General features: G+C 40.9%; 1 protein-coding gene across 2 annotated transcripts in view; it reads left to right on the top strand.

Moving 5' to 3' along the window:
- The first annotated feature begins 1,273 nt into the window (after positions 1-1,273).
- The window catches only part of LOC118364194 (ubiquitin carboxyl-terminal hydrolase 45-like), a 46,650-nt gene continuing 37,607 nt past the window's right edge, over positions 1,274-10,316 (top strand). The window contains exons 1-5 of one of the 2 annotated variants that reach the window (XM_035745503.2): positions 1,274-1,590; positions 2,810-2,918; positions 3,191-3,360; positions 3,580-3,680; positions 3,981-4,081. In XM_035745503.2, the coding sequence (XP_035601396.1) occupies positions 2,816-2,918; positions 3,191-3,360; positions 3,580-3,680; positions 3,981-4,081 (475 nt within the window). In that variant the 5' untranslated portion in view covers positions 1,274-1,590; positions 2,810-2,815. The remainder of the gene's footprint in view (positions 1,591-2,809; positions 2,919-3,190; positions 3,361-3,579; positions 3,681-3,980; positions 4,082-10,316) is intronic. The other variant, XM_035745504.2, reaches the window with a different exon arrangement.

The following is a 10,316-nucleotide window of genomic DNA, read 5'->3' as shown; positions in this document are numbered from 1 at the left end:
CTTTTTTTATTTAATTATTCCTTCTTTACTTTTGTTTGATTGGATGACCATTTGGTTTGATTAATTTTAATTGATTACTTATAGTTTGAATTGTTGATTATTTTGAATTAATGTTGGACTGAATTTTTACTTGTTGAACATTTTAAATTGTAATTAATTTTGGAATAACTCTTGCTGCTGGCGATTCTCTTATCCACCTCTAAGCAGACAATACCATTCTGTATACTTCTGGCCCTTCTTTGGACACTGTGTTAACAAACCTCCAGACGAGCTTCAATGCCATACAACTCTCCTTCCGTGGCCTCCAACTGCTCTTAAATGCAAGTAAAACTAAATGCAAGTAAAACTAAATGCATGCTCTTCAACCGATCGCTGCCTCGTACCTGCCTGCCCGTCTAGCATCACTACTATGGACGGTTCTGATTTAGAATATGTGGACAACTACAAATACCCAGGTGTCTGGATAGACTGTAAACTCTCCTTCCGGACTCACATTTAGCTTCCTATTTTGCAACAAAGCATCCTTCACTCATGCTGCCAAACATACCCTCAATAAAACTGACTATCCTACCAATCCTTGACTTCAACGAAGTCACCCAACTAATCCATATTGTTTTTTTCTTCTTCTCCTTTGCACCCCAGTATCTCTACTTGCACATTAATCTTCTGCACATCTAGAACTCCAGTGTTAAATTGTAATTATTTCGCCACTGTGGCCTATTTACTGCCTTACCTGCCCAATCTTACTTCATTTGCACACACTGTATATATACTTTTCTATTGTGTTATTGACTGTACGTTTTTTTATTCCATGTGTTTGTGTCGCACTGCTTTGCTTTATCTTGGCCAGGTCACCGTTGTAAATGAGAACTTGTTACCTGGTTAAATAAAAATGTTTACATAACAGGTTAAGATAACTAATGTATCAGGTTATGAGAATGAACGTAGCTGGTTATGATAATTAACGTGGCAGGTTAGGATAATGAGGATACGGTTAGGAAAATGGTTAGGGTTAGGTTTAGCTACATGTAGCTCTTCAGATGCAAAAATCGTTCAATCCCAGAAAGTGTTCAACTGCAAAACAATCAAGTACTGTCCTTCTGACAAACATGCGCAACATTGCACGTGTGCAAAAGACAGAAAAGCGCACTTCTCAAATCAAATATGTAGTATGTTTACACAGGCATACGCTGATCATACATATTTTCTTAAGAATATAGCTCTATAATTTACTTTCCTTCCATCACAACTTCGCTTTTCCTGCTAGCTGAGTTTAACCTCAACGAGCCACCGTATTGCGTCACATGTTGACTTCAGCAATTTGACCATGTGACTTTTTGTGGGTTCAGATGCTAGCTTTTGATGTTCCCGACAGTTTTAGAAAGTCAAAATTTTAACTGAAACTGTATTTTGCGTTTTGGACACTAGCTACAAGTATTATATGGACTCCATTCGAGTTTCCTGTCGTGTATGACCTACAATAAAGTTATTCATCGTTTGAAATAAGCTACGACGCTACAGTGTGTTGACATATTAGCTAGCTAGCTAACCGGCTAGCTCATTGGCCAGTTTAAGGGCAAAATCAAAGAGGTGAGTTGTTTCATGTTAGCAACATTATATTTTTAAAATCGTCATAGGCATTGTGGCATGCCAGCTAAGTAGCTAGTAGTAAAAAGCTTTAAAAACCACGAACTCTCAAGTTAACTTGGCCAGCTAACGTTACAGTCTATATGGCGACCAATTTGACAGTACTAGTAGCTACCTGTCACGTTAGTTAACTTGTCATGCACTGCGTTAGCTAAACCTCACCGTTGCTTGACTTGGTTTTATATTGTTATATTAAGTGTAACCCAGTTAAAATAGATTTGGAAACCTAATTAAACGTATTGTTTTCTGTTTTTGTAGCTATGGCCTTATACAAAATAGAGCTGTGTCATATGCTTTTACATCGTGTTGAAATTGATGACTTTATAAATGAGTTGAATGAACCATTGTCGACATCTTTACAGAATAAAACAGATTTAAGCTATTGTCGTTTAGATTATTTTGTGTGACTGTGCCCTCCTAACGTTAGTTTACAGAACAAAACAGATTTCAGCTATTGTCGTTTAGATTATTGTGTGTGACTGTGCCCTCCTAACTTTAGTTTACAGAACAAAACAGATTTCAGCTATTGTCGTTTAGATTATTGTGTGTGACTGTGCCCTCCTAACGTTAGTTCACGCTGGAGACCAGGCATCATCAGTCTGGCCACTTTACAGTTTTTACCCACACTAGATTAAACTAATTCTAATTTTGGTGGCAATTCAAGACCATGACTATGTGCTTCTTTGAATCTGGTGGTGTGTTGGGGCTGGGCTGACACAAAAGCCTGCACATACAGCAGCCCATCAATGCCAGAGATGCCCAGTAAGTAAGTAACCTTGCACAAGTTAGAATAGATGTCCTGTTTCTGTAGCTTGAGGCAGGTTGTTGAACAAGTATATCCCCTGGACATGACGCTAGTCTATCGCAGGTCCTTACCCCCAATCTATCTACTTAATGCGGGGTGCCAAGCAGAGACACACTGGGTCCCATTTTTACTGGCTTTGGTATGACTCGGTCAGGGATCGAAATCCCAACCTTCCAATCTCAGGCGGACACTCAAACCACAAGGTCACTGAATTGATTAGAGTTGCCCAGCCCTATACTAAATCATGCAGCAAAGCTCTTAGATTTGCCTTCAATGTTTTCTCTTGGCCCGGTCAGTTTTGGGCACTGCTTAAAACCCAGAGTAGTATTGATATTCCTATGTTTCTCCAATCTACAGCTACAGATGCGGCTAAAGGATCCCTTCTCCTTGAAAGCTGCCGACATGACTAAGCGGACTAACAAGCCGAGGAAGCCTCGAGATGAGGAGTCGTCGGACGAAGTTAGCGGTAAGATCATGGGAAGCTCATGCTCCCTGTTGTGATGAAAAAACCATATGTTTCTATATAGGCTGCCTAAAAAAGTTTAATTGACCCAATAAGCCTTCCGCATGTTCTGCTCTAGTAATGGCTAGTCCAATCATGTCTGATTCATTCTATGGCAGGGGATTCGTGTAGTTCAGATTATGCCTTTATTTGACATCTATTGTAAATCATGGTCATTAAGGGATTTGTAGATGCTGGGTTAGCGAGCAAAATCAATGTGACTTTGTGCTCCTCAGGGCTGACCTGCCAGCATGTCAGCAAGGCGGTAGACCTGAACTCAGTCAAGAAGGCAGTGACCTCGAGCATGTGGTCGATGTGTTCAGATTGCCTGAGGGAAAGGACTATGATAGATGGAGAGCCAGCCAGTGGCCACGACATCCTCGTATGCCTCAAGTGCGGCTTCCAGGTGAGCTTGGATTTTGAACGCTTTTATCTAAGGTGGGAGGTTGATGGTTTTGTCAGTATTTTGATATATGAATTGCAGCACTTGACATGTGATTCAGAAATGAAACCCTGTTTGTTTCATTTGTAACAATCTAACCGGCAAAGTGTATGGATGGTGGTGTATGGATGGTGGTAGCCTGTCTAAGAAATGGTGATACAGTGATCTTTACCCCTTTCACAGGGCTGTAGCCAGTCAGAGAGCCAGCACTCCACCAAGCACCACCAAACCCTCCACCCTGAGTCCCATTGCATCACCATCAGCCTCGGCACCTGGAAGGCCTGGTGAGGACCCTACAGCAATACATGGAACATACAGATTATAACAGGACAACACATTTTTTTTACAGCCATTCTGCCGTTCCAAATAGGCTGATGTAGCACTATTCCTGTCCCTTTGTGTTCATTGTAGGCAGAGGATCTTGAACTGAAAAGTTATTTGAATATTTATGTTTTGCCTCAGAATATCTCCAGTAAATGTTGTGAGCAGTAGTTATTCACACCACCTCAAAGGAATGACAATTCCATATCAGTAAGCTGATGGCTTTGTTTGCTGCTCTCTCTATCTCTCCAATTCGTTCACAGGTGTTTTGAATGTAATGAAGAGCTCTCCACTCACTGCAATAAGAAGGCTTTGGCCCAGACCCTGGACTTCCTACAAAAGCACTCTGTCAAGGCAGCCTCAGGTAACACATTCAACACACCTGACAAGGCCACGGGTTGCCAGCCACTCAATGAAAGGTGATCAATTTTAGGTATATTTATTTGCAGACTAAGAGAACAGCAGGCTACCACCTGAAATTAAAAGGGGTAGGTAAACAGTGCTATACTGCACAAGGTGCTGCTACAACTCCCACTTCTTTTTAAAATGAAATATTGATGTTTCTTGGCTTTGACAAAGGCGCTGGACTGAATGAAGAGTTTAATAAATGAGAACCGCTATCAAAAAAAAGCATTTTATCTTCTAGGCTAGAGCCTAGATTTCCAAGAAGGCACTTCAGCTTCCTTTCACTTCCATGTATTTTTAGTGCAATTACTAGTGGTGTTTACAATATGTGCTAATACATAGAGATACTGGTTATTACTGAATGCAGAAACCCTCTGTGGAGACTCTTGTCCTCTACAAACTTACATTGGTGCCTGTAACTCATTGATGTTCACCTGAAGATGTGGAGTTGATTGCAAACACACCAACTCCCCCTGGTGGCCAAGGCTTTTTGGATTCCAAAATCTAGACACCTTTTTCTTTGCAGCTGTGGCCCATAACATTGTTAACTAAGGAAGTGCATCACTTCTTTCATTAAAGATTTGATACGCATGCGAATGGTTTAGACAGGGTTCGTCAACTAGGTTATATCTCGGGCCAATTTCTTTCCTGAGCTAATAGTCTGCGGGCCAGAACATAATTAGTATATAAGTATATTAGCACAATTAGTTGGTCTACACTACAAATTGAACAACATTTTTAACACATCTGATTAGTACATAATAAATTCAGTGACAATAACATAATAATTTTGATCTGATCACGCTCATAAAATCCCCATGCCGCTATTCAATTATTATTTTTGTCTTTCTCTGTGTGTTGATTGGTGGGGGAAAATCGGTCTACGTAGCCTACTGTAGGCTACACTACTTTTCCTAATGTCAACATTTGTTCAGAACAATTAGCTTGATAATGTCGCTCTCAAAAAGTATCAAATGAAAAGTGGATAATGAAAATGTAAGTTTCAGGGAAGAATGAACAGAGAGAAATGCGTTCATCTTACCATATTTTCCCAATGCCAAGCCAGTGTGTCTTAGTTGCAATGAAAATGTCGCTGTTTGCAAAGAATTCAATCTCCGACATCATTAATCTCAGCATAGAACTTTCAAAGTGGCCTTCCCGCCCCAGACAGAGGCCAGACACAAACATTGAAGCCTTAACTGCAAGTTACGCACACTGCTTTTTTGGCTGACGTATTCTGTCACTTAAACCGGTTAAATCTGTCGTTACAAGGAAGAGGGAAAACTGTTGTGGACATGGTGGAAAAACTTGAGGCCTTTACTTCGAAGTTTGAGTTGTTCGATTTGGACTTGTCATCTGGAAGGCTACTGCACTTCAGCACACTGAAGAAACTACTGCACTCCGCAGTATTGTCACAGAGGTGGTGGAAGATTTCATCAAGCACCTGAGGGACAACTTCTCCACCAGATTTGAAGTCTACAACAAGCCCAAAGATATCATTGCGTTAGTACGTGATCCTTTCACAGTCCGCCCGGGTGGAGACTTCTCCTCCCTTGCTAAGAAAACCATACTCTCGCTGGATGAGGCCTCAATTCAAACTGAGCTGATTGAATTCCAGACATCGAGCCAAATCAGGGATGCACTCAGGAGTGCTGAGTCCTTGTGTGTTTTGGGTGGGATGCTCAGAGAAATACCGCACAATAAAGAAACTTGCATTTTATGTGCTAACAATGTTTGGATCGACTTACACCTATAATAGTACTCATTTTCCTCTATGTACGCAATATAGACTCACGACAGGGAACCGGCTTTCACATAAGTCAATCGAGGTCAAAATCACATCCATCTCACCCGACATCCACAAGATCGTGACCGAGGGAAAATACAACTTTTCCGATTGAGTAAGTAGCTTAGTGGCCTATATGACTGTATTTAGTAAATACTAACATTATCGTGAGTGCTTATCCAGGGATATTTAGGTCTCAAGCTGACAGTATTTTCTGTTTGTTCTGTCGTTACGGGAACAGGCTATCCCGATACAGACATTCAGACGTTGCCTTTTTTTCTTTAAATTATTGTTTTTCTTTATGCTACATTTTTGTCCTGTTAGGCCATATTTTTGTTGTTGTTGTGAAAGATGCTGTTAAGCGTCATAGTGTAAGCCTACCTCAGCCAGTTGTTATTTTACATAGGCATAGGCTCGGAAGAAATAGACTTTCCTGGGGGATATAAATAGACTTCTTGTTGTTTGTGAAGTCAAATTTAAAATGAATATGATTATTTAAATGAATTACTCGACTGGTGTAGTTTTTCTCTGTATGTTGCTGTGCAACACTTGTTATGCAAGTTAGCAATATTTTCAGTACCAGGCGCTGTTCACCTTCTATTGATTGCACTGCGGTTGCAGTTTTACGTTTCAGCAGCACAACAAAATGTTCCACTGCCTGCTTTATTAGTTGACTGTCTCCTGCATTCTCTCCTCATGAATTCGGTTCAAATTTAACTTTTCCATTATTTAGGTTGGGTAAATTCCTTCTTGGGACATTGCATTTGGGAGGTTTTGCATCTCGGGTGCGAGAAAAAAAAAAAAAAAAAAAAAAAAAAATATATATATATATATATATATATATATATATATATTATTATTATTATTATTATTATTATTATTATTATTATTAAAAAAAAATATATATAAAAAATATATTCATAATTAATTTGGGGGGCCAGTTGGGGAACCCTGGTTTATACCGTTTGGAATTTAAGCTCTGACCAATGAATGAAAATGATTGCTGTCCTTTATGAGGTTACGCTGTTCATGTAAAAATGACTATATACACTGACACTTTAAAGCAAAACTATTTCTTATGATGAACCTGAACAATCTAAATCAAATCTGAATGATTGAAAACCCCAATCAGCAGTTGGATCGGAGTTGCTGCTTCCACTCCCGTAGGCTACACAACTCCGGTAAAACATGCAGTACAATTGTCTACAGCGCTTTTGGTAACAATGACCTCTTAACAATTTACATTGGTTGTCACTCAACTAAAACAGCACTGTGTGCACAGTTGTTATCTGACAGTTGTATGCACTTACATGCATACAAGTTCGATAGGCTACTGAACTGAAGGAGGGGACTCATCAGATTTTTAAAATGGTTAAATTTTTTTTTGTTATAAAACAATATGAGTAAAACACATCATTAGTGAAGGCGATTCTTAACATTTGAATGGGTTTTCTGACCGATGCATATGCGTAATTTGGATCGGTTTGTACTGCAACAGATGCACTCATATCTTACGCATCAGTCCCCGGTTCAAATGTTTATTGGTGAGTCATTACATCCCTATTGTTAACCATCATGTTCCGTGTAGGTCAATAATCCTCTGAGAATGTTGCATGTAATAACAGAGGTATTACTGTGCAAATATGTCAACTAATAATTTGCCGTGGTTGCATCAGGTTCAAGAATGTTCAAAGCTTTGTTACAGCACATTTCTGCATTTAAAATATGCACTGAGGTGTGTTTTTAAGTTGACGAAAGCTGTGATGACCTCCCCATTCATGTTGGTCAGGGCCACAGTATGGCATAACGGCTGACATCACTGAAATGAAAAGCTGCTGTTTGGAGGCCACACAGGTGGCAACAACTGAAAACTTGTGAAGTTGATTCATTATACAGCTTTTTCTCCAATTGAAATGATATGTAATACGCTTTTTGGTAAATTCTTTTCTGAAGGGGCTTGTACAGGATTAATTTCCTTGGAAATTTCTGTATTCCGTCTTTTCTGCACTCGCCATGACTGTTTCATGATTCTACCTCTTCACAAAAGTGGTTTTGTAGCCCAGCCATGCGTATCCCAAACTGTACAGACCAAGCCAATTCCACCTTATCCCAGCCAGCTGAGCCACCCTCACCCAGCCCACCACATTCTCCTAGACCCCCGCCCCCATCTCCCATATGGTAGATTCACATTCCTTGTGATGCCCTGTTTATTAAAGTTCCCTGGCCTAAAGACTACCAACTGCCCTTACTAAGCTGCCCAATGGATGTCTCCTGCCTGTCCTGAGCCTCCTAGCTCTGCTGCTCTTCCTCCCGCCTGCCCCATGTTCATGTCCAAGCTTAGGCTGGTCCACCACAGCCAGTCAGGCAGGCTGTAGTGTTGCGGGAGTGACGCTCCAGTTCCCCGCCTGTGCCGCATGGCCACACTCATTAGTGGCATTATTCGCTTGAGCGACGCTCCCCGGCTGGGTTCCCTGAAGAACGAGAGCAGCTGTGTGGGGTCCGGCCACTGAGCTGAGCCCCCCCCCCCTCTCCCACAGTCCCTCCCACCTCACTGTGCCCCCTGTCCAACGCTGCATGTCTCAGCACCTCTGGGAAGGGCCTGTGGGGCATGCTTGTGGGAGCCAGGGTCCAACAACGACGACTCCAAAGTGCTGGAGATTAACAGCTGCAGCGCATTCCCAGGGATGAACACACTCAATGACTGGACACACACACACACACAAATTCCTTCAATTGAAAAGCATTTCACTATACCCACAATAACATCTGCTAAACATGTGTATGTGACAAATCAATTTTGATTTGTTTAGAATTGTATAGAATGTGTGAATTCTATACAATTATGTACAAGGTACATTATGTATTTTTTTGGTATCTGGGTATGTGTTGGGCTTTACAAGTCTCTTCCTATGTCTTAGAAATCACAGAATGGTGCTCTACCTCCAGTATTATTTCGCCAGCTTCAAGGGCACTGCGGTTTGAACATACCAGTATCCAATTAGATTCTCCAGTCCTCCTCTCACTTGCCTTAACAAAGGGTACAGGACTACACAGAACTGAAATTCCATATTGTTCCCTCATAAATTACTTTCACTCTGGTTGTGATGGCAGAGCTGGGCATTCCTTTTCAAGAAACATGGTGTTCTCTCTAGATAATTTCCTGTCACCCATCTACTCACTCAGTGGAATAGACAAAACCTGTGACTGATGCATCGCGCATGTCGATGTCCCTGATCCTTTGTTTTTTGATCAGGACCTTTGAGTCTGTGGGGGTGGCAGGGGTCCAGTGTTGAGGGGTCACAGAGGGTGAACACTGCTGGACGCCAACATCCCTTCCCCTTTACCTCTACATTACCTGTTACCTTTCTTCCCACCTGATTGTTCCACACCGGCTGGGAGAGAAAACAGGCGGCCATTGTTGCGGTGAAAATGGACTGCTGCTGTCAGATGGGGAGCTGGTGAAATTGCATTTCTGCTTGAAGGCCGGGTTTTAGGCAGAGTCTGTTTTTGTATTCTCCTTTTACCATAGACCCCAGGCACAAAAGAGCCCCAGCAAGAATTTTTCTAAATCCATAATAGTTTTGTACAACAACAGCTCAGGGAAGAAAGAAAATCTATTAACTGTACTCTCTCACCAACAAGGCCTTCAGCTCAAGTACCAGAGTCCCACTAAAAGGAGACATGACCTCAGGGAGCTAGTCTTCGGCTTGTAACACAGCTGGGGTGTCTTTGTGGAGGAAATTAAAATGTTTCCTTTGAATAGGCATCAGAGCTTGGTGCTCGCTGCGTTTTGCCCATTATTTTCTGGTAGTGAGATGTTTCCCCCTCTCTTTGTTATTAGTGTACTGGCAACAGCAAGGACACACACAATTGTGTGTCTTTACTATTATACTATTATATATATTGTTTTACACATGCTTCTCCTACATATACCAAAACCGATGGCTATACATTTAATAGATTGGTTGTGCTTTTTGAGCTGATACATTTTTAATTACATTTCTAAGACCAGCGTACACTCTCATAACGTCTCTATGACCACAATATTTCTGTATTTTATGGTCAATAGAATTTTTAGAAGTATAAGAACCACAGTTCGATTTCTTTAAGCTGATGACATAGAAATGGGGATTCTTCAATAACAAACCCATGTCAACTTTGTTAAAGGGACAGTGCAGTCAATAACATGATTTCCCTGTTTTCTTAATGATATTTCACCACTATGAGGTTGAAATAACCTATGATAATGCCATTTTACTAGTGTAAGAGCTTTTTGTATTTGAATTTCAGCATGTTTAGGTGGGATGGAGTTTTTGGCCCCAGCATGACATCACAATCTGATTATTCTGACAAATAACCAGTCATCAATTATTTGCATAATGTATCCTCCTACTTTGAAGGGGTAAGC

This window comes from Oncorhynchus keta, chromosome 31 (assembly GCF_023373465.1).
Source record: "Oncorhynchus keta strain PuntledgeMale-10-30-2019 chromosome 31, Oket_V2, whole genome shotgun sequence".
NCBI lineage: Eukaryota > Metazoa > Chordata > Actinopteri > Salmoniformes > Salmonidae > Oncorhynchus > Oncorhynchus keta.
This window is presented reverse-complemented; position numbering and strand designations above follow the sequence as displayed.